At 39.5% G+C, this 24,855-nt stretch overlaps 1 protein-coding gene across 1 annotated transcript in view; it reads right to left on the reverse strand.

Annotated features, from left to right (window-relative positions):
* Positions 1–6,534: 6,534 nt before the first annotated feature.
* The window catches only part of MRPS9 (mitochondrial ribosomal protein S9), a 45,502-nt gene continuing 27,181 nt past the window's right edge, over positions 6,535–24,855 (reverse strand). Inside the window, exons 6-11 of the mRNA XM_048857027.2 lie at positions 19,857–19,942; positions 15,065–15,140; positions 12,549–12,717; positions 11,307–11,415; positions 10,280–10,449; positions 6,535–6,825 (exon numbers count right to left, since the gene is read on the reverse strand). Of these exons, the coding sequence (XP_048712984.1) occupies positions 6,734–6,825; positions 10,280–10,449; positions 11,307–11,415; positions 12,549–12,717; positions 15,065–15,140; positions 19,857–19,942 (702 nt within the window). The 3' untranslated portion in view covers positions 6,535–6,733. The remainder of the gene's footprint in view (positions 6,826–10,279; positions 10,450–11,306; positions 11,416–12,548; positions 12,718–15,064; positions 15,141–19,856; positions 19,943–24,855) is intronic.

Below are 24,855 nucleotides of genomic sequence, written 5' to 3' on the forward strand. Positions count from 1 at the left end.
ATGAAATTAATAGGCAGCAGGTTTAAAACAAACAAAGGAAGTATTTTTTTACACAATGCACAGTCAACCTGTGAAACTCCTTGCCAGAAGATGTTGTGAAGGCCAAGACTATAACAGGGTTCAAAAAAGAACTAGATAAATTCGTGGAGAATAGGTCCATCAATGGCTATTAGCCAGGATGGGCAGGGATGGTGTCCCTAGCCTCTGTTTGCCAGAAGCTGGGAATGGGCGACAGGGAATTGATCACTTGATGATTACCTGTTCTGTTCATTCCCTCTGGGGCATCTGGCATTGGTCACTGTCGGTACACAGGATACTGGGCTAGATGGACCCTTGGTCTGACCCAGTATGGCCGTTCTTATGTTCTTATTAATATGGTTAAATTAATTAATTTTTGCTATATCTATTTGAATTGGATTATCTTTGTTCTCCCCCCCAACACACCCCATCCTATAACATCTTCAGCTGGCACCCTCTTTTAAAGTCAATGAGACTTAAGCATGTATTATTGTTAAACACATACTTAAGTGATTTGTTGAATAGGGATGATTTGCTTGAATGACTACTTGACTCAAAGGCATGGTTAACTAATACCTAGTTACACAGGCAGCTTCACACATACAAGTGATCCTGAACTCACAAATGAAATAAAGGAATCACCAGGTGTTGAGATAAAGGTACTGTACATGCAGCTGTTTTGTCCTACTATTCTATTCACTGTTATATTCTATTGGTGTTGGACCGAATAAATGATTCAAGTGATCTTTCATAGCACTGAGAACTAATTAAAATAGTTTACAAATCATCACAAAACACGAGGAGACTCTCAGGGCATGTCTACATGTACAAAGCTGCAGCTATGCTGCTGCAAAACGTCTGGTGAAGACACTCTATGCCAATGGGAGAACAAAATAAAACCACCTCCGCAAGTGGCAGAAGCTACGTCAGCAGGAGAAGCACCCCCACTGACCTAGCATTGTCCACTCCGGCGCTTATGTCTGTGTAACTTATGTTGCGCAGGTGGGTCATTTATTCACACCCCTGAGTGATGTAAATTCTGCCGACATAAGCCATTGTGTAGACATAGTCTACACTTACAAATGAACACACTTGCAAAGGAAAAGTGCTGACAAAGAATTTGCAACTTTATAAATGAGACATGCAAACTAGGTCAAGGACAAACCCACAAGGGGCCCACACAGAGTATCTCACCTTTGCTAGAGTATGGCTTTGGGGGAAAAAAAACACAGGTAGACGTAGAACTTGGTTTAGATGGAAGACAGATTACCTTCTGTTAAAAATTTGGGTGAGGTTTCAAGGATACCTTACCCTGTCTTTATGAAAAACTGTACATGGGGATCCCGCCATGAGAGCTTACAGCTCTTCCATCATCCTAGCTGATGTTACTGCTATCATAAAGGCTGTTCTGATGGGAAGATGAAACAGAAGATGTAGCTAGTGGCCCCTAATCCCCATCAGTGCAATATTTAGATCCCGAGGAAGAGGAAGATCTCGGACTGGGTGATACAGCTGTATTAGGCTTTTCAAAAACCTAGCTATCACAGGACATGAAAATAGGGACTATTCTTGACTTGAAGAGTGGAAATCTGAGCTGACTGCTAGGTGGACTTGCAGTGAAAGTCCAGAGTTCTTTAATGACAGAATGTACTCCAGTATGCCTGGTATCTGAGTTAGAAACAAAAGATAACCGGTTTTGTTGTGCCCAGTAAATCTCTTCCACTTGGCACAGTAAATAAACCTGGTAGAGTCCTTTCTATTGCAAATAATGTTTTTTGCTTCTGCTGAACATTTCCTCTCTGCTGCTAAGTGCAACAAAGCACTTAAGTATGACCAGGATCCACACCATGGAAGTGCCAGGAGATAGGACATCCTGACCAGAAACACATTTGAATTGGATGTTGAACGGAGACCTTCTTCAGCTCTGAGCGCCCAAACTGCCTTGGCCATGCTGGAGCTTCCTGAATATTCTTGAGATCAATGGAACTGCGGGTAAGCATCCATTAGGGCAGGGAATCAGATAGGGATCCCAGACTCTGTCCTCTGGAGTAAAACTTTTGACCTTTCTTGTTTTCTCTGGTGGCAAAGAGATCTATGTTTGGACAATCCCACTAACGAACATATGTTATGGATAATAGTGTCATTTCCTAACCACTTGTGGTCACTTGTAAATTGTCTGCTGAGGTGATCTGTCAGCATATTTTGTAACCCTGATAGGTGTACTCCTCTTGGAGTAATTCAATGGCAGGTACAAAAGTTCTATAGGTGCACAGCTTCCTGACATAGAGAAGTGGATCTTCCTTCCCCTTGTTTATATAAAACATAGCTGTAGTGTTGCCTATCATGAGTTGATCTGTCAGCCCTTTCAGAACGGGGAGGAAAACTGCACATCAGGTGAATGGTCGTCAGCTCCAAGTCATTTACATGAAGGTAGGCCTCCTAAGGAGTTCCTGAGCCTGAAGGTTGTCCAACCCAGCGTGGGGACACCTGTCATCAATGCTTTTCATGGCAATGATAGAGAGCAGCATAGTCCCTTGCCAACTTTAGGGGGGCCTTTCCACCAGCTTACTTATGATGACAGGACTTGCACAGGGGAAATGTGCATCATCAGAGCCAGGTGATTCCTGCTTGGCTGATATTGTTGCTGACCAGGCCGTGGTGAAGGTGAGAGTTTGGTCTACTGGTGCATCCTGCGTGGGCAGAGTCCAGGAAACAAGCTGAGGGTCAGTTCCGGAGAGACAGAAGCTAAATGCCAGAGCCAGGGGAGGGAGCATAAATCAGAGTTGTAAGCCAGAGGTGGAGCCAAGGATCAATACCAGAGAAACAGAAGCTAAATGCCAGAATCAGAGGGTCAACTAGAGTTATAAGCCGGAGGCAGAATTGGGGGTCAAAGCCAGAAGTCACAGGGGAACAGGGACTGGAATAAGGGCAAGTGCAGCTGCAGGCATGGTATATGCCAAACAGCTGCTGAATTTATCAGCCAGGCTTATCAGCAGGATTGCTAAACCAGCAGACAGTCAGGGGCTGTGGCCACTCAGAGTTCTAAGGCAGTGCAGCTGGGCTCATTGGTTGCCTAGCAGCATAGTTAGTCAGGGAGCAGGCCAGCAGCTGTTCCTAACTGGTCTGGTCCCGAATAGATATACAGACCACTCTTGTGTGCAACAAAGGTGAAGTCTTGCATGCTGAGTTATATATGTACAAGAGGCCATTTGTCCTAAAGTTTGAGACAAGTCCTTGCCCATGATCATGAACTTGTAGGTGGGCGGACAAGTCTAGTATGTTTCGTAATCTCTCTTGTGACAGCTGGGCCACTGGTGCTCCAAATCCACCCCTACGTACTCAACCCTTTGAGTTGCAATTAATATTGTCTTCTTTGTTTACTCTTATACCTAGAAATGTGAAAGGTTGCAGAAATCTAGTGTATGGAGTTAGTTACCTATTGATGTGACTTCTTGCAAATGTGACAGTTGTTTAAGTACAGATAAGCCTGGACTAATTTCCTAAGTCACCTCTACTGCTAGGTATTTTGTGAATACTATTGGTGCTGTCAATAGGCCGCATGTTAGCCAAAACTGCCCACCTGAAATCTCAGATACCTTCTGTGGGAAAAGTGAATTACTACATGGAAACAAGATCATGAACTATGTACCAGTCATGTGGATCTAGGGTTGAAGTTATCAAGGCTGAAGTCACCATCATGCAAATGAGCTTGTGAATGAAGGTGTTCAACTGTCTAAGGTCCTGAATAAGGCAGTGCCAGCCCCCTTACTTTTTGGGAATTAAGTAATGAGAGTAAAATTCCTTTCCCCTAGGCTCTTGAGGTACTACTTCTACTGAGCTGAGATTTAGAAGTGGCTGCTCTTCCTGATGTCGCATGTTCTTGTGAGAGGGATCTCTGAAAAGAGACAGGAAAGGTGGGTGATGGTTGGGGAAGGTTTGGAATTGGAGAGAATATTCCATCCCTATGATTTCCAGGGCCCAGAAGTTTGTAGTGGTGGTGCTCCGAACACCATAGAAATGGGGGGAAAATAAAAAACACAAAAAAGTTACTTACTTGTACAGTAACAATTGTTCTTCAATAGGTGTTGTGCACTGCAGGTGTGTGGGCACCCGATACACTCGAGGTGGACTTTTGCCAGCAATACCAATAAGTAGCATGTGTCCCTACTCTTTTTGTGTGCTGAGTTGAGGACATAAAAGCTGCCTCCCTTTGTTTAATTGTATCACTGTATATCTTGTGTTAAGTGTTTGAGATGGTGCCCAGATTGAAGAACCTCTTCCACTTTGCTACATATGCAGCTCTAGTGTATTGTTTTCTGCTGCTCACTAAGATGGCTTAGACATTTTGGAAGTATGACCTTTTATGAGTATTCAACAGAGATCATCCGTTCAGCGAGGTGGAAAGATTGGAGGTTGGGATACAGACTTATCCTGGTTCTGAGCAGAACCTTGACTAGAGGCAAAGATATTAGTGACCATATGGACAGCTGCCGTAGGGTCTGTGAACCAGTACTGTCTTGGCCATCCTGGTGCCATTGGAATTGTCTGCCTTATCCCTTTTCAGGACTCTTGGGATGAGCTGAGCTGGTGGGAATGCATATTGGAGGTAGAGTGGACTGGGGAGAAAGAAGGTATCTGTAATGGAAACCAGGCTGCAGACCAAACTGGAACAACATTTCTGTTGTTCAGGTTGGTTGCAAATAAATCTATTCCTGTGTACCCCCACTGGTGGAAGATCTGGAAGAGTATATCCTTCCTGATTGACCACACATGTTGGTATGTAAAACCCCTGCTGAAGAAATCTGCAGTTGTGTTTCTCACTGCTGGAAGGTGGAAAGTTTCAGAGATACCTAGTTTCTTATATTTAATTTCTTGGGCTCCTTGTCTGTGTTGATTTTTGTTGACTTTGCTAAGACCTCCCAATTGGTGACAACTAGTGAGGTGCGTATAAAATTGCCCGAAGCCCTAGGAAGGCACTTAATAGTGTTGATCTGCCCCTTTTGATGTTGGTGCCAAAGCAGCAGGCATCTGCCAGAGCAATTTAGCTGGCTCTAAATGTCCCTTGGTGATGGGCATTGCAAGAGATCCAGGAACAAAGATGTGCAGGATGTCTAGAAGCTTTTGTATTTTTCCTGGACCACCTCCACTGGAATCTCTGGTGTCACAGCCCAATCAGTAGATGATATGGGAGCCAGGATGAGGTGGTCCTCTATCTGTGACTCCTCATAAGAGCCATTACCAGTCTATTCAGCTGACAGAAAGAGCAGATTGGGCTGGCTGTAAAGCTCCCCTGTGAGGTGGTGGTGAAGGGGATCTAGCGCTAGATTGGAATGTAGACATTGGTCTTGAAACTTGATGCAGCCCAGTAAAGATCCAGGTGTTCATAAGTATATGAGACAGGTTGGCCAAGGGGGAAGATAGGGATTTCACTCCCTCTTTGAGCTTTCATGGCCAGGGTAGTGAAACTCAGCCCTCAACTCCATCTCAAGTGTCTACTGGCCTGAATACTTAGACCCCTGGGAACAAACCAGTGAAACCTTACTACTGCCCTCTGAACCTGAGGACTAGAATGACTAATGCTGCCTCAGCCTGCCCATATGCTGCCTCTGGTCAGTACCGCTGAGGTGCTCAATATCAGTGTAGGGTCAGCCATCGGTACTGAAGGATCTACCTTTATTACTGCAAATAGTGAGGAATCTGGTAGATATCAGTAGGTCTTTGGACTCTATATAGGATTTCGGTACCAAATCAGTTGGTGCTGAAGTCAGACAGTAGGATAGCATTGGTACCAGAGTTGACTGTAGTGGGGATCTTTGTGCTGGGCAACTTTCGCAGTACCAAGAAGTCCGTTTAGAGGCATGGTGACTGCTACCTGTCTGTATGCCAATGGGACCCTTTTGGAACCTTGTACTACCTCTTTCAGATGAGGACTGAGAGGATTTGTGGCTCCTAGAGGAAGGACCTGGTGAAAAACTTAGATTTCTTCTTTTTGTGTGCTCGGTGCTCTTTCCTTCCCATCCCCTGAGATTTTATTGGACAAGGAGGATAGATTTTTAGGAGCAACTCTTTTTACTTCCCAAGTACAAGAACTAGCAGAGATGCTTTTTGATGAGAGCTTAGAAGTTTCTACCCCAGGCATTCTGGGGTGTAAAGAGGGATGCATTGATCTCTCCATCAGGAACATTTTCAGAGAAGACTCAGTAGCTCTCTGGATTCTCTTAGAAAAGGATCTACATATGGCATCTCTCTCTGTTATGTTTCAGAGTAACAGCCACGTTAGTCTGTATCCGCAAAAAGAACAGCTGTAGCCCACGAAAGCTTATGCTCAAATAAATTTGTTAGTCTCAAAGATGCCACAAGTACTCCTGTTCCCTCTGTTATGTGCTCCTCATCCAGGCAAAGTAAGCATCTGGTATGCCCATCATTAAGGGTATGTCTACAAGCAGCTGGGAGGTGTAATTATTTTGGCCTCAAAGTTTCATTTTAGACTCTCAGTTCAGATAAAAAACTTCACAGTTTGCAACTTTTAAAATTTTTTAACAAGTGACTACAACTTAAAAGAAATTAATTTTTTAAAAGAGGAAAACCACAATGATTAGAAACAAAAAACATTACCAGATATATTTACACAACAGTGATTGTAAAGAAATCATACAGTTGGTGATGTTTTGAAACTGTTGTAACGCATAACTTATAACATCTGCTCCAGTTAGACTTAGCGTTTTTTCCAGGTGAACTTCCTGCGGGCTCCTTCCTGACCAGGCTTCTTTCGTTCCTTGATACGTGGATCAGCTGTCAGTAGTCCAGCTACAGGACAATATGAAGAGAGTCATTTTATGAAGTACAGCATTCACTAATATATTTTGTGAGAGTGTTTTTTTGAGAGAGAGAGAGAAAAAGTGGGCTTCAGAACAACTTGTGACTTTGCATACCACATGAACTGCAACATCTAGGCCCAAAAGGAGGACAAAGGTACAACTTGAAACCAACAAAAGGGAATTTAGTCAAACCCCACAGAATTTTAACACTGTTACAGTATTTGAATTTTGTACATTACAATACATTACAAATCTTAAAAAATCACCCCAGTGATGTAAAGGACATGTTATTTGTTCAAATATTTGAATTCACTTTTAGACACCTATAAAAATAATATATAACAAATGGAAGAAAGAGGAAAGCTGTAATGAATATAAAGTAATGAATATAAATCAGAAGTTAGGAACTGTAAAAAACGGGAAAGGGAAGCAAAGGGACACAAGGAGAAATCTATGGCTAGCAGAGTTAAGGACAATAAGAATGAGCTTTTAAATATTTTAGGAACAAAAAGAATCCTGACAACGGTATTGGTCCACTACTAGATGGTAGTGGGAGAATTTTCAATAATAATACAGAAAAGGCAGAAGTGTTCAATAAATATTTCTATTCCGTATTTGGAGAAAAACAAATGATGTAGTCTCATCATATGACAATACTCCTTCCATTCCACTAGCATCTCTGGAGGATGTTAAATAGAAGCTACTAAAGTTAGACATGTTTACATTAGCAGGTCCAGATAACACGTAACCAAGAGTTTTAAAAGAACTGGATGAAGAGTTCACTGTACCCCATTAATGTTAATTTTCAATAAGTGTTGGAGAAATGGGGAAGTTCCAGAATACTGGAAGAAAGCTAATGTGCCAATTTTTAAAAAGGGTAAATGGAATGACCTGGATAATTGTAGGCCTGTAAGTTTGACATAGATTCCGGGCAAGATAATAGAGTGGGTGATACAGGACTGGATTAATAAAGAATTAAAGGAGGGTAATGTAATTAATGCAAATCAACATGGGTTTATGAAAACAGATCTTGTCACACTAACTTGACATCTTTTTTTGATGAGATTACAAGTTTGGCTGATAAAGGCAATAGTGTTGATGTAAAATATTTAGACTTCTGTAAGGCGTTTGACTTGGTATCACATGACATTCTGATTAAAAAAACTAGAACGATGTAAAATTAACATGGCACACATTAAAAGAATTAAAAACTGATTAACTAATAGGTCTCAAAATGTAATTGTAAGTGGGAATGGTCATCATGTCGGTATATTTCCAGTGGGGTCCTGTAGGGATTGGTTCTTGGCCCTGCACATTTTAATGTTTTTATCAATAACCTGGAAGAAAACAAAATCATCTCTGATAAAAAGTTTGCACACGACAAAAATTGTGGAGTGGTAAATAATGAAGAGGACAATTCACTGATACAGAGAGATTGGGATTGCTTGGAAACCTGGGTGTAAGCAAGCAATATGCATTTTAATATGGCTAAACGTATGCGTATACGTCGAGGAACAAAGAATGTAGGCTGTAGTTATAGAATGGGGGACTAACCTAGGAAGCAGTGACTCTCACAAATGCCAACTCTGTCGGTGCTCTGGGGCTGGAGCAACCACGGGGAAAAAAATGGTGGGTGCCCAGCAGTCGCCCTATCAGAACCTCCCACCAGCGCCTCCTGCCCGCTAGTGGGCCCTGCTGATCAGCACCAACCCCTCCCTCCTTGCGTCTCCCACCTGCTGCAATCAGCTGTTTCGCGGCACATGGGAGGTTTGGGGGTGGGGGAGGGAGAAGGGGGATGAGTGAGGATGCGGTACGCTCGAGGAAGGGGGCAGAATGGGGCGGGAAGAGGCGGGTGGGGTTGGGGTCTGGGGCAGAGGTGGGGGATCAAGCGCCCCCCAGCACATTGAAAAGTTGGTACTAGTGGTGACTCAAAAATATTTGGGGGCCATGGGGGATAATCAGCTGAACATGACCTTCCAATGTAATGTTCTGGCCAAAAAAGAGTTAATGCAATCCTGGGATATATAAACAGGGGTTTCTTGAGCAGGAGTAGAGAAGTTATTTATTTTACCTCTGTATTTGGCACTGGTGAAACCACTGCTGGAATAGTGTCCAGTTCTGATACCCACAATTCAAAAAGGATGTTGATTAATTAGAGAGGGTTCATAGAAGAGCCGTGAGAAAGATTTAAGGATTAGAAAACATGCCTTCTCATGGTAGACTCAAATAGCACAATCTATTTAGCTTAACAAAGAGAAGATTAAGGGGTGACTTGATTACAGTCTGTAAGTACCTACATGGGGAACAAATATTTAACACTGGGCTCTTCAATCTGGCAAAGAAAAGTGTAGCACAATCCAATGGCTGGAAGCTGAAGCTAGACACATTCAGACTGGAAATAAAAGCATAAATTTTTAATGATGGGGGTAATTAACCATGGGAACAATTTATCACGGTTGTGGTTGATTCTCCATCACTGACATTTTTAAAATCAAGATTGGATGTTTTTCTAAAAGATATGTTCTAGGAATTATTTCGAGGAAGTTTTGTGGCCCGTGTAATACAGAGGGTCAAACTAGGTAATCCAAAGGGTCCTTTCTGGGTTTAGGAATCTATGAATAAATAATTCAAAAGTACGTTAAGCAGAGACAAAAGCTTGCTTAGAATTATGCTGCCTTCATTATGAGTAGGAGTTTTCAACGTATTTCCCTCCAGTCTATTTAAAAACTCAATGTTTCTAATTCTGCATTGTTGCAATAGTGTGGTATCTTCTACATATAGAAAAATATCAGTTACTGCAGCTACCTAGGGTGGTGGTTGTTTTACTGGTGCCTTCTGAATAAGGGAAAGAGGAGGAACCTCTAATCTGGCCTATTTAAAGTAACCTACTTATACTTATGCTCCTTGTCATCCCTTCAGATCAAGCTGAAATTAATCTACTGGTAGCCCCAACATTTTGGTGATTGAATGCAGGAACAAGAACCTTTAGAATATGAGAGATTTGTTTCTATTCAACTGATTAGCAATCTTGGAATCTTTTCCTCCCACAAAATTTGAACTCAAGGTTTTTCTCCGACTTGATATATTACTACATGTTGTGTTTCTGCACTGACGGGATGCAGCCTAAGCAGGGGTTCTCAGGCTGGGATTATGACCCTAACATGTCATGAACAGGTGCAGAGGCTATTCAAAGAGGAAATACAGTTGGGACATTTGAAAGATGTCAGGAAGACTGACTATTAAAACTATTCATGACTAAAGTGTGCGTCCTGAAAACACTTATGCACATGAGTAGTCCCACTGATTTCAATGGAACTACTCACTTCTGTGTTTTCGGAGAGTCAGGCCCTTAACAATCTTATTAATCTTAGTCAGTTACTGGAAAAGTGTGTAAACACATATTACTGTTGGAATTATGCATTCTTTCCTACTTATGCTCATACCTTGCCTCATAAATTCCACTTCATTTTCAGTGATGAAACTACACAAGGCTCTCGCAGAGGCTAAACGGATTGCTCCAGCCTGTGAGGACCTCCCTCCACCAGAGACGGTACAGACCATATCATGTTTTCCAAGTCTATCAAGGAACTGGAATGGGAACATTAACTGTTCTCTGGAAAAAAAGATAAGATACACACAGTATTTAATTTTTATAAATTGCAGATTATATACATTGCTAGTTTATGAGAGAGTTAAACGATGACCTGACATACGTAATCTAAAGAAATGTGAGCTTCCCTGTACTGCTTTGTCAATACGTTAAACCCAGATGTGAAAGGACTATTCTGCATTTAGATTATTGTAATATACAAGGTGTTTGAATTGTATAGTCAACAGGATGAATAAAATAAACCCACATTGGCTTGTTCTAAGGAAATTTTATAACTTATGCTCAGAAATCTTGTCAGTGTAAGATGAACTGAAACTGTGTGTGCAGTCTGAAATTTTAGGTGAAGTGTCTTGAATTACATTGTTTGTTTGTACGCTACTGATATATGCTGGAGTACGATTGCATGACTACTGCCCCTGGGACTCTCAGGAAACAGATGTATTTCAGGAGTGTACTCCACTAAACCCAAGAGTTTCTCTGATCTGAGCAGATCCCATAACTAAAGAACCAAAATGATCTATGTTCTTATTCTTTGCAACTCTCCTTGAAAAAAGGCAGATGACAGACAGCTCTCAGCCCATACACCTTGAGTTCTTATGATCATGAAGAAAAATGGAAACAAGGTGAAGTCTTCTTAAACTAGATACTTATAAAGGAACAAGAGAATATGTCAGCTTCATAGAACTAAAGATCCATGCAGAAACATCAAGAAAAAAATCAAGTTACAACAAATAATTATTAATAAATAATAATAATAATCTTAGCCGTTTTTGATGCTTTGAATACTTGAAATGCTCTACCGAAGCATGATGGTTTCTGTTTACGTTGTTAATGTTAAAACAGAGACATGGTGCTCTCACCTGTCTTGCATCACTGGAAAATAACATAAATAATCTACTCCGTTCACTGTAATTTTTCCGCTTCCATTATCATAAACTACTGCAGATGCTCGCGAAGTCTTTCTTTTGCCTTAAAATAAACAAAGCAACCTTTTGTTATTGTGGGTTCATTATTTTTCAGCATATCAAATGCAAAAAAAGCTAAGCAGATCTTTTATTTTCATACAGCAGCAATGATTTTCTTTTTGGAGGTAAAAAAGGGTGTGTGTGTAAAATATAAGCAACATTCAGCATGCTACTGCACTAAATAGATTTGATCATTTTGCTAATGTTCATGGAAATAAGAGAAAAAAGGACAAAACCATCAGTACAGCCCACACAGTACGACTTTGAACAGTTTTACTTTAGAAGATGAGAAGCAATATTCTGAACTAAAAAGTAACTGTGAAAGATGATTGAATGCAGTAATGATACATGGAGGTACTAAAGCAGTTTGTCACACTTGTGCATGTTCCGTATCTACCATCTCACATGAAGCATCATTGCAGGAGCGAATATGAAACATATTTTGTGAAAAAAATTAAGATACTTTGTTACAAAAAATGTACAACAGTTTAACAGTTTAATAAAGAACGTTCATATGAATCTGTACATACAAATTAATTATACTGGTACGAACAGTGCTGCTACAATTTTTGTCCACCTTTAGTAAGATTTCATCGTAAACTATCTACAGTTTTATATCTCTGTGAAAACATTAGCTCTGACCTAAAATATGACATACAAAATCTCAGCCCAGAAGAAATAGTCTGGTTTACAACACTGAGCTCTGGTAATGTTAAAAAGGTTGTTTGATAAATGATTTTTGAAACCTGTTAGACTGTGAAATAGATCTGTGCTTTTGTGTATTTAAAGGGAAAATAAGATAGTTATTGAACTTATGAAAACTGGCTATAATGCCTTTTCTTAAGCAATGTCGAGTACCCATATCTACTAATTTCAACAACTAGTGATTTACTATTATTTTGAAGGCTCTTTTGTAGATCATGGATCATTAGATAATGGCATTTGTGCCATACACTTCCATTTCGATACCAAGACATCCATGAAAGAATTGTAAAATATCAATACAAGTGTATGAAATAAAGAAATGCACCAACCAATACAAGACTTTGCTGAGTGTTGGGGTTACAGAAGAAATTTTGGAGTCTCATCTGGAGACCTTCACCACTTCAACCAGACAGACAAACTTGAAATTATTACCTTCCCCAGTGCTGAACGCCACTCCTTGGTCATCATATTGCAGGGGCTCAATCACCACCTTTTTTAATTGTATAGCTAGTTCTTTGCGAAACTTTAGCACATACTCTTCTTCGATGCCACAACATGGCAACGTCACTAATCTTTCTAGCAGCTGAATACACATCGAATACTGTAGACAATAAAAATTCATTAAGAGATGCAAGTGAAATTGCATTTGCTAAAACATTCTATTTTTATATACTTGATCTTTCCTTCTTTGCTTTTATTGATGATTTTTGACAAGATGACACTTTTGCATCCACATGCTGCTTCAAAAACAGCATGCAAATGCATCATTTTCTCTGTGACTAAAGACATCTAATCCTTTCTTCAGGCAACAATTAATCTTGAATTCAGAGTACACCCAACCTCTTTGTAATACAGGATTATTATATTAGAATGAAGTTCATCTCAATTTTAAAAGAAAACTTCTACTGGGCCTTGGATCTGAATTTTTTTTATTAGAATAGAGGAGAAAAAGCTTTCACATTCATTTCCAATATGTCTATATATATGAGAGAGAGAGAGAGAGAGAAAATGGAAATAATTGTATTTTACTAAACTGTACCTCGATGATTTCATAATACATATGGGAAACATATCTCTTCGGCTGTTCAAGCTGAGTTACTTTAATGTTTATGATTTCCTTTAAAACTGAACAATCAAGATATTTAAAAATTCAAGAGATACTTGACTTAAAGGGCAACCTCTTGAAATAAATTATCCTTTGCTCCTGTGTGCTTTTTTCCTAGTTCTTGAGCATGTGATTAGAAAGTAAACACCTCAGCATTAACCCCTTTGTGCTGAAAGCTGGGATCACCTGCTACAAGGCATTACTTGAAAGAGTTTTGGACCAGCAGTAACAAAGAAATATCAGGATGCCATTGTGTATAAGAAAATTTTTTACACTTTTTTCCTACTCATAGGGTATTTTTAAAATTATTTTTGAGAATTCTTTTTACCTATGCTCTATTCCCAGCATCTTCTGCAGTGGGCTACTTTCTTACAAATAAATTAGCAGTATCACTCGATATTTTGAGATCACTCATAGAAATGCAATGTTTTATTTAAGTCCAATGCTCTAATGCAGATTTCCGTGGCAACGCTTTTTGGAAAAAAAAATGACATTAGCATAACACGTATGTGCCAAATGCCTTTAAAAGTGTGGGGGGGGAAAAATCAAATTGTGGAAGCTGTAAATGAGGAAAACCTCGGAGAGTTCTTGGAGTATGTAGAAGAAAAAAAAATCAATTGCTTCCATTTTGTTTAGTACCCTTAATGCAAGCACCACAGAAAGCTTTGCTGCAACAACAAGAAAAGATAAATGGAGCAGGCAAAAGAGTACAGCTAATATCTAAAGGACTCAATACATGCAAACATTTCAATTTGTTTCCAGAGGCTGAGCCTTTGTGCTTTTTTGTATTTATTCACAGGCCAATCCCTAGTATGGTATTTTCTAGCCCACTGATATTTCATAGAAGTGTGAGGTACGGTAGAAAGGCAAGCTGTGAGGAACACTAAAATGTCTGGGTATGCTTGTGAATGCAGAACAATTCCTGGGGCTTTGGGAAAATAAACAGGAAAATCCATACCAACCATCATAGTATTACAAGAGATACTGAAACTGAGGACTGCTTCCATTGCTAGTGAGATGGTCTGTAGTCTGAATCTCTAAGGGATGGTGCAATACACAGCAATGAAGGATGTAGAGGATAAAATATCTAGAATGCTTAGACAAAAGGTTGTCAGCCCTGTCTGGTACAGCCCAATTCAAACTTCAAATTCCACTGGGAAATTAACGTTCCATAGGTAAGACATAACTTAGAAGGTCATACAGGCAGACTGGATCTGGATTTTTGGACTTCTGTTCTTATTTTGAAAACCTCAGTGTAGTTGAAACATCAGCATTATTTCTCACCTATGGAAACCAGATGGAAATAGTGGGTTAACGGACTTGTTCTTGGAGATGCAAGCAGTAAGGTGCCAGATTCAGAGTTCTTCAGAATCAATTTCATATGATGCAAGAATATTGCAGGTAATGGTCTGTCTTGTCTAGAGTAGGCATCACATCACTACCATCAGTTCAACTTCATCAGTAATAGTAACATTAGGAGCCCTATAGATGAGCCCTACTCAATGCCACTGGGGTTTTAAGCACTGTGTTAATGAGACCTTCTCTGAGCAGGGTTATATGGCACATCTACACAAGGGCTCCCAAGATGTTACCACTGATAGAAATGGATCATGTTAACAATGGTGGGAACTTTTTGTAGCATTCATAAGGACAGAGATAACCATGCCAATAGGGCAAATATTTACTGGGGGGTAGGGAGGAGAGGAGTTGGAGGGGGGGGGAATGGACGATACTTAAGAAAGAGCACCTGCCTCCAAGACATACTTTTTCAGGATACTAAATGCAGCCGGAGCCTGTATTCTTAAGATACAGGTCCCTTAAATTAAAAAGATTAATTACTCACATCGTGATCTGACAGTTTTTCCACTAACATTTCTTCCAATTCCTCCTTAATCAGCCATCTGCTGCCAATCAGGTTTCTGTTTAAAATATCACATATATTCTCTTTTTAATTAACCATGCAATTAGAGTTATATCACAAAGGACCACACATACAGTCAGGCTTGGTTTGGAAATGTATTTTCTACTGCAAAACAGTATGATATTCACTACGTGAATGTGATCTATAATGTTTAAGTTAGTTATAAAAGCTCTTTCTTATGAAAGGAATGGTAACTACACTTATTAAATTCACTGCATCAAGAGTTAATTATGAATTTTACTTAAGTGTCACTCATTATTGCTACTGAAGTTAAAAGCCAATCAGCAGTTCCACGATAAGCTAATTTTCCACAGATTTATAACTCAGTCCTAAAAAACCTGGCCCACACGGTTTCAGCAAAACAAAATGCACATAAAACTAGATTCAAGACAACAACAAGGCCTTGTCTATACTAGATCTTCCCCTGTTAATCCTTGCTCTTACTGGTGCAGCTCTGTGGCTGGCAGCAGTGGTGGGGGTGCTCATATAGGAAGGGAACTAGTAGCTACTGGCATTTTAACCATGTCATCTGGACCTACTCTGAGCTAGGTTAGACAACATGACAGTGCTGGACTCTGTATCAGCACTCCCACTGTCGTTACCAACGGAGGACGTGCGGACGTGCGCTAGTGGTAGCAATGGTGGAAACTGTAAAGAAAACAGTCCAGTGTAGTGAAACATCTTTACGGTCTGAATTAAGTTAAACCAATAAAAGAAAGAAAATTCAAAGCACTGTCCCAAACATGCCCTTTTCATGTAGTATTATATAAAAAGTACCCAAACATTGGTTGATGAAACAGCATACTTCATATAGTAATGGGGGTGAGATTACAAGGTGACCTAAGGACAAGGCCTGAACTCTTTTTTTTTGCTTTTGTAGATTTGTTAGAAACAATAAATGTCAATTAATATTTTTCGTGGCAAAATTAAAGGCCCCAATTCCAGGAAGCAACATTATTCAGGGCTATACTTAAGCATATACTTAACTTTAGCACGTGTTTAAGTGCTTTCCTGAATCAGGGCCTAAAATGACCTCATCCCCCACTGCCTGACAACGTTACTGTTTTCACTGGCAGCCGAAGTCAGGATCCTGCAAAGATTTCAGTACATGCTATCTTTATGCATGAGTAGCCTCAATGAAGTCAATGGGATTACTCACATGTGTAAAGTTATGTGTGCACTTAAGTCTCTGCAGGATCAGGGCCTAACATTACAGTTAAGATTGCAAAATGTCTGTATAACAGCCTGTTTTCAGATGCTCAATTCTCTGAAAAAAGTATTTCTTCATTTTAGAGTTAAACTATCTATTCTTGTCCCAATGGAAGACAGGCACCTGTTTTTGGAAAACTTGAAAAAAAATCCTTCCAACCACTTGGCTTTTAGAACATGAAAGAAATTTAGACCACCATTATTCACATGAGTAAATCAATTGACTAAATTTTGGAAGGAATCACATTAAATCAGATTATTTTTCAGCAGCATCCACTATGAACTCCAACCCCATTCTCCCCTTGCCTGCTCAGAAATTAAAGGTATACAGCATTTTGTAGCTAGCGGGAATGAGCCTTCTGTCCCGGATAGACACACATGGGATAGCAGGGATTCACGCTAGTGCTCTAAAAATAGCCATGTGGACAGCGCTTTGAAGTTGCAGCTTGGGTTGGAGCTTCATATTCCAAGCCACAACTTCAAAGCCTTGTCTACATGGCTATTTTTAGAATGCCAGCCTGATTCTGTCCACCTGGGCAGGAAGGCTCACTCCTGCAGGCTCCAAAAGGCTGTGCAGATATATCCTAAAGGGCCTCTCCTAGAAAGGTATGATGAATAAACTCTACACACCATAGGAAACTTTAATCGTAAAGGAACATGGACTTCATGTTCGGTTTTGTTCAGTATCTTCATAAATGATCTGGAGGATGGTGTGGATTGCACTCTCAGCAAATTTGCGGATGATACTAAACTGGGAGGAGTGGTAGATACGCTGGAGGGGAGGGATAGGATACAGAAGGACCTAGACAAATTGGAGGATTGGGCCAAAAGAAATCTGATGAGGTTCAATAAGGATAAGTGCAGGGTTCTGCACTTAGGACGGAAGAACCCAATGCACAGCTACAGACTAGGGACCGAATGGCTAGGCAGCAGTTCTGCGGAAAAGGACCTAGGGGTGACAGTGGACGAGAAGCTGGATATGAGTCAGCAGTGTGCCCTTGTTGCCAAGAAGGCCAATGGCATTTTGGGATGTATAAGTAGGGGCATAGCGAGCAGATCGAGGGACATGATCGTTCCCCTCTATTCGACATTGGTGAGGCCTCATCTGGAGTACTGTGTCCAGTTTTGGGCCCCACACTTCAAGAAGGATGTGGATAAACTGGAGAGAGTCCAGCGAAGGGCAACAAAAATGATTAGGGGTCTGGAACACATGAGTTATGAGGAGAGGCTGAGGGAGCTGGGATTGTTTAGCCTGCAGAAGAGAAGAATGAGGGGGGATTTGATAGCTGCTTTCAACTACCTGAAAGGGGGTTCCAAAGAGGATGGCTCTAGACTGTTCTCAATGGTAGCAGATGACAGAACGAGGAGTAATGGTCTCAAGTTGCAGTGGGGGAGGTTTAGATTGGATATTAGGAAAAACTTTTTCACTAAGAGGGTGGTGAAACACTGGAATGCGTTACCTAGGGAGGTGGTAGAATCTCCTTCCTTAGAGGTTTTTAAGGTCAGGCTTGACAAAGCCCTGGCTGGGATGATTTAACTGGGATTTGGTCCTGCTTCGAGCAGGGGGTTGGACTAGATGACCTTCTGGGGTCCCTTCCAACCCTTATATTCTATGATTCAGTCAACTACAAAACCAAGATAAAAAACTGGTGTACCACTGCTAAAGACAAAAGTCTCATGCTAACACAACTGTCCCAGCTGCCAAAATAGAAGAGCATAGCAAGGTACACTGAAGTAGTTATAATCTCAAACGACAGTGCTGAAGAAAAAAAGATATAGGAAGCTATGCACTCTTCACTGCAATTTACCCATAAAAAAATCAACACACAAAATTAACATCTAAAATAGAAAAAATTGCAGATCATCATTATGAAGAATTGGAACACTATATAATGCTAGCTTGAAGACACATAGGAGGCGCATATAAAAGAACTGCAGCCCTGAAAAAGCAACCATTTAACTGGGAGAAAAAGGAGTGGACCGTGAGAATATGACACAGATTTCTTGGTTTCAGTGGAACCTCTCCAACCCGACAAACCTTCTCTGAATCCTGACTGCCCACTCAGTGTATGGAGGAATTACTACAAAAAATTCTCAACACACAACTGGGCTACTGCATCCTAGTTTCTGGATTCCTCAAAGGAAGCAAACTTATAATATTGATTAATTTCAAAGACTGACAAGCAATCCTGACTGCAGCCATTAAAAAGGCTTGTTAACAGACAAATGACCATTATGGTCTTCCAGGAATTTTCCATTGACCTTCAATAGAAATGAGTAACCCATAACCCAATCAGTAAAATCCTCAAGGACAATGGCACTGAACACAGAACCATCTACTGTGAAAACCTTTTGTGGAAAAAAAACTCAGAACACCTTCACCCAACAAGAATATTTAAATATTCTTCTCGATCTGCTTCTAGTCTCAGTTATGTGCTAACCAAAGGTCAGAAGCTAAGAGAGAGGAGAGGGAAATTGTTTCTATTCTTTTCCCTTTTGGAAGAGAAAGAAAAGGGGTAAGGGAAAGTAAAACTACACAGATATGTTGGCACTGGGAAGAAAAAGAGGAGGATGTTAAAAATGGAATGGTTAATATAAACACAATAAGGAACCTATTAGATTCCTTGAGTGTTGAATTACTTATCCATAATTAGGAATTATGATCAAAAATGATTGGTCTTATGACTGAAATGTTAACTGTATTGCCAACTCTTATGAATTAATCATGAGTCATGGGATTTTGGCACCTGCAGGACAAGCTCTCATAATATGAGACGCTCCTCCATTCCTGCTATCTCCAGGGCTAAACTCAGAGGCAGAACCTAGTGCAAGAGCTTGTGGGGCTGAGGACACACACCTGGCCTTGCCACTGAGCTCTGCCTTCACAATTGGATGGGCCCCCTACCTCAGCAGCATCTCCTGTCTTTGTAGCTCATATAAATCTTTACTGAACAATAAGAGAAACACTTGATCTACAATCAGAATGCTTTGTGTTTCTTGGATGTTCATTGCTTTGTGAGCTCCATTTTATAGCCCTTGTACTGGAGGGAATATGCTGTGGAATGTGGGAAACTAAGAAGAAGAGACACTATTTTAGGAATGAGGAGAAGCTAAGTGGAGTTTCCATCTGAGCAGTCAGGGAGAGGTGTGCATTTTTTGAGACTTAAGGCTGACGTTCCAACTAGAAATTATGACACACACATTGGCAGAGAAGTAGATGGGTATACAGATGTTGTAAAGTAAAAAAAAAAAAAAACAAACCAAAAACCAACCCCCACCCCTAAAAAACATTTTTATCATCTCATGTTCTTTTGGGGTCTGACTAATGATTTTTGATCTCCTGAGGTTGGCAATACTGTGTTACTTCACAGGAATTATTTCAAAATGGTCTCTCCAAAAATCAAATAAAAAATGTTTGAAACCAAGATTGTAAGAAATGCTAAAATAATATATTAAAGCAATTTAAGAAAATGGATACCAATATTAGTGCAAGCCGGAAACTCACATTTGTTTTCTGTTCTCAGCAAGCAAGCCTTGGCCTCTCAAGTGGTCTTGATATTTCTGAATGTCTAGCAGTTTCCCATATATATCCTAAAATATATAGAAATATGCATTAAAGCGTACAGATATTTTATTGTTTACATGGTTTTAAATAACAAAATATTCAACCATTACTTATCTATGTAGTGTATTATCCAAACATCCTGAAGAGTACAAAAAGATATAGGGATGATTGTAAAAATTGCTACAGTATTTAACAACAGTTACAAGTACACTGCAGGTTCAAAATGTATACAAGACCCTGATCCTGCACTCACTACTGCTCATGGCAGTAAAGTTAAACATGTGTGTAATTATTCGAAGGATTGGTGCTTAAGTCATTCTCAAAACTAAAAAGGATGTGGGCAATATATTTATATCTATATAAAGAACACAATTACTGCCTTGAATTTTGAACTGCCTTTTTAGAAAAAGTATTTATATAGTGTATTCTAAAAAAGTTTACTGCCATGCAACTCTGTTAATCTTGGTGATGATATTTATTATATTTGTATTACAGTAGCACTTAGAGGCCCCACCTGAGATCACGGCTTCCTTGTTCTTGGGGAAGTGCATAAACAAGTCTGCTTTTTAAAAATACTAGTCCGTCAAAAACTCAGCAAGCCACACATACAGTATAGCAAGTATATTTTTGTCACTGATGTATTTTCAAATATGATGTGTAATAATGAATCTGTTAGAAGTTTAGGTTAGGTATCAATATATGCAAAAACGGTTCAGTTTCAGTTACTATTTGCATAGAGTTGAGCCCTTTTGTTTGTTGGAATACTTTACGCTCATCTAGAGATTCCTTGCACAGATAAAATGAGGGATTGAGGATACACATTTAGATAAGTTTTTAACTTTCCTTAATTGATTTCTTACCCATTTAGTAAAACTTCTACGTAAGCCCTGTCTACATTAGGAACATTTTGTAAAAAATTCCCACCACTGTTAACACTTGTTCACCTGCAGCAATAGATAGTTTGAGTCAGAGTCCCTTCTCCTTTCTCTCAGTGCATACCGATAGGAGCAGAGTAAAGGTTGCCATAACTGTGCATTTCCATACTTTCAAATGTTAGGGTTAACTTTAATTCTGAATTTCCTGAGTTTCTAGTGCTTGTTTTTTTATTATTATAACATTCTTGTAATTCTTTTTAAACCTGAGGTTATTGGTATGTACTCTCAATCTTAATTGTTTTCTTCAAGAATCTAGCTTTCTGATGAAGCTAAATTACCCACAAGTTTAGTGTTCATGCTAAAAAAAACCATCAAATGCTTTGTGTTACAGCACAACTTAATCCTAAGTAGAATAAGTGAAGACTTTGGGCAACAAGTAATATTTATAAGAAAAACAGAAGTGGTGGTACTACAACTAAACACTGCAAATTCCAAAGAACCCACTTAAATTAGCAAGTGCTGACAACAAAAGGCTTATTGATGAGCACTGTGTACTGGCTTCAATTATTTTATGAAATACAATGGGTGCTAATAAAAACCTCAACATTCACAGCCCCAGCTATCTGCAGCATCAACAGTATCTTCCCATATTTAGAACAGGAAATACTATAGTGCTGCAATTACTGTGGAGTGGCAAGGATTAAAGTTTTACATTTTATATACTACTTTACAAAAAGTACAAAGTTTAAAACAGTGAAACAGATGAAACATAGGAAAGCCTCTGAGCTTAGTAATAACCACTGTATAAAGTGCTAATTGTTAAAATACGCAATATCATAATTTGAAATAAGTGAACAAAGATGCTGATGCAACACTTAAATATCATTTAACACTTAAAGAACTTCCTTACAGTAGTAAGCACCCACCAATCATGATTTTAAGTTTCTTTATCTATAAATATACATTCCCAGTAGGGTTGCAATAAAAATATACAGATATTTAAAAGTATCAGAATAAGTTAACCATAGGTTTATTGATTTTCTAAAGTAGTTGCACTCTCAGCACTTAAATAAATGATTGTGGAATCAGTTTAAAAGGAATCTGTGATGCAGGCTGGTGCTGAGATTTATAATAATGTAATGAGCAAAATAAATATTTTTGGAACAGCAGCTCAAGTGTATAGAACCTCTGAAGTAAAAAAAACAAAAAAACAAGAAAACCCAAATTGGTTTACAAACAGCTCAGATCAGACTGAATTGTAGCAGTAAGCCTTCCAGTAACTTTTTAATTTTGGGTAGGCACAAAAGAAATCAACTAAATATGATCAAATCTGTGTAGAATTTTCTCCCAATCTGTAAAAAGAAAAGGAGTACTTGTGGCACCTTAGAGACTACAGCTGTAGCTCACGAAAGCTCATGCTCAAATAAATTGGTTAGTCTCTAAGGTGCCACAAGTACTCCTTTTCTTTTTGCAAAGACAGACTAACACGGCTGTTACTCTGAAACCTCCCAATCTGTGGCATTTGTGTGTGTCCACTTCTATATTTTAACATCTGATATCTTAAGACACAAGAAACATTATTCAAAATATCTGTAAGACTAAAATAAACTGCTCCTACATCCCAATACCTTGTGAGATACCTCAGTGTGATTACCTGGTCTGGTCTCTCACTTTGTAGGCTAGTGAGGTATGGAAAGTGCTACTCAGAGAGCAAGCATCTCACGTCACTCTGAAGCAACTCTTGCAGTTCAGTTAGGATCAGGGTTAAAAGGCAGTCACCTCAAGAAAAACATTCAGAGTAGGGTTGGATGGTGTGAGGTTTACCTGAGAATAGATAGAAAATTTTTGCATCTATGGGGTAGAAGTGTCAGATAGAAGCAAGAAAGTTTAGGTTCTTCTCTGGGGCTAAATGTTTTCTTGATAGCCGGTCAGGTGACTGAGGATATATCTACACTGCAAAGAAAAACCCATGGAACCAAGTCTCAGAGCTTGGGTCAATTGACTCATGGGGCTCAGGCTGCAGGGTTAAAAATAGCAATGTAGACATTCCTGCTTGGGCTGGAGCCCAGACTCCATGACCCTCTCCCCTCCGCTAGGTTCCAGAGCCCAGGCTGCAGCCGAAGTGGGAACATCTACACTGTTATAGCCTCACAGTCTAGGACCCAAGAACCCAAGTCAATTGACCTGGGCTGTGAGACTCAATGCCATGAGGTTTTCTTTGCAGTGTAGACATACCTTATGAGGCTTGTCTCAATAGCACAGAGGACATGAAGAAGTGGTTTCTATGAATGGCTTAAGACTTCTGGAAGTGGAATGAATAAAGTTGGGAATGCACAAGAGATTTTTGGCCATTGAAAGGTTTGACCTAGATAGAGCTTGGCAATTAGGAAAGGGGCTGGATTGGCAGCCCTTGTAAATATGTGGGAAGGCTGTTTGCTTGACTCCTGACCCGACAGCTTCTTCTCTTCTCCTGTATAGGCATACAGTACCATCTTCCTTTCTGGTGAGAAAGGAGATGCACTGAGGCAGCTGGATCACCTATCTACCTCCCTATCTATCTAATAGTCTGACTATTAGAGCACCACCAGGATTTGGAATGCCTTACTCACTTCACCCTAATGTGCACATAATTTATTGGGAAGGTTAGCAGCTAGTACTAGAATCCTGTGCTAACTACAAAGACAATTGGGATGAGAGCTGCTGTAAGGAAAGAAAGGGAGGAAATACTGTTGTAAGTTTACTGTAAACTGGCCTTAGTCTGAAGTGATTTTAAATTGTAATTAAAATTGCTTTGGGTAATATGCAACAAGTGTAGAGGGAGACCTTGAATAGTCATTAGGCTCAGAAGCTCTACTAGGATGAATGGGTACAGTTCATACTTCTTTTGTTTCACTCTGCCTGTTTGTAGACTTGGAAGCTTATGGTCACAACTAAAAATCTTTTTTTTTAAAAAAAAAGTTGTCTCTAAAGGAAACTTCAAATCTGCATAAAAAAAGTAGGGTTTTCCTAAGAATTTTTGGAAATGCCAGTTCCCTTCAATGTAAGAGTTCCTATTTTCTGGAATGCTTTTATCAGAGTTACTTACTGTCTACATGAAAAAAATCTAGACTAGGGAAAAAGTGGAATGCCATAAAAAAAGTACTTCTACAATCAGTGTACATCTTACGGTAGGAGAGGTCTTCTCATGAAATACAGGTGCCAATACGTTTCGGTTTTGCTTCCAACTTTCATTTCTCTCATGGGATGAAATTTAGGTGACAAAACTTTATGGACAGGAGTAGTTCTACTACTTCATGGGACTACTCATGCATAAAGGTAAGCACATGCATAAGACTTTGCAAGATTCAGGACTTAAGAGGGTAAGATGCAATCATGATGTTAAATGCTATTTTGCAAAATAATCATATATAATGCCAAACAATTACATCTAACAATCCTAATTTTCCCCAAATTATAGGAAACTACTGTAGAGAGACTCTCTTTTCAGAAGATTTTATTAATCACTTCAAGATGCAATATTCAAACTCATGACTGTACACATCTGTTGTCTTGTAAACTCAGATATTATGCAAACAAAATACCTATTTTACAAGACACTAGGCAGCCATAAATGCTCCCATATCTAATGGAAGGATCAAATCCTTAATCTGCACTAGGATGCACTCTTAAGAAGGATTTATTCTTATTACTAAATAAATTGACAAGAATGAGTGAACTGGATCTTTGAAAAGTATCCTCAAAGTATAGAGCAGCTTATGAAAAAAAAAATCTAGCTTTTTTTTTGGGGGGGGGGGGGGGGGGAAGGAGGACACGTTTTAAAGGACTGGAGGACCCAGAACATCATGCATTAAAATTCTTTAGGTCACTTGGCTACCTTGAAAGTGAGTATTTTTTTACTTTAATTTATTATTTTTAGTTTTTTAATCAAAACACTCAATATACTTAGAATGCCCTGGGATGTAAATGATTTTCTTTGAATACAATTTTGATAAAGGTAGCATAAGGCCACAATGATGTTTCCATTCACTGAGAATTCTGGAAGGGAATAATAATCAGGACTACTA

Source organism: Caretta caretta, chromosome 1, assembly GCF_965140235.1.
Source record: "Caretta caretta isolate rCarCar2 chromosome 1, rCarCar1.hap1, whole genome shotgun sequence".
Taxonomy (NCBI): domain Eukaryota; kingdom Metazoa; phylum Chordata; order Testudines; family Cheloniidae; genus Caretta; species Caretta caretta.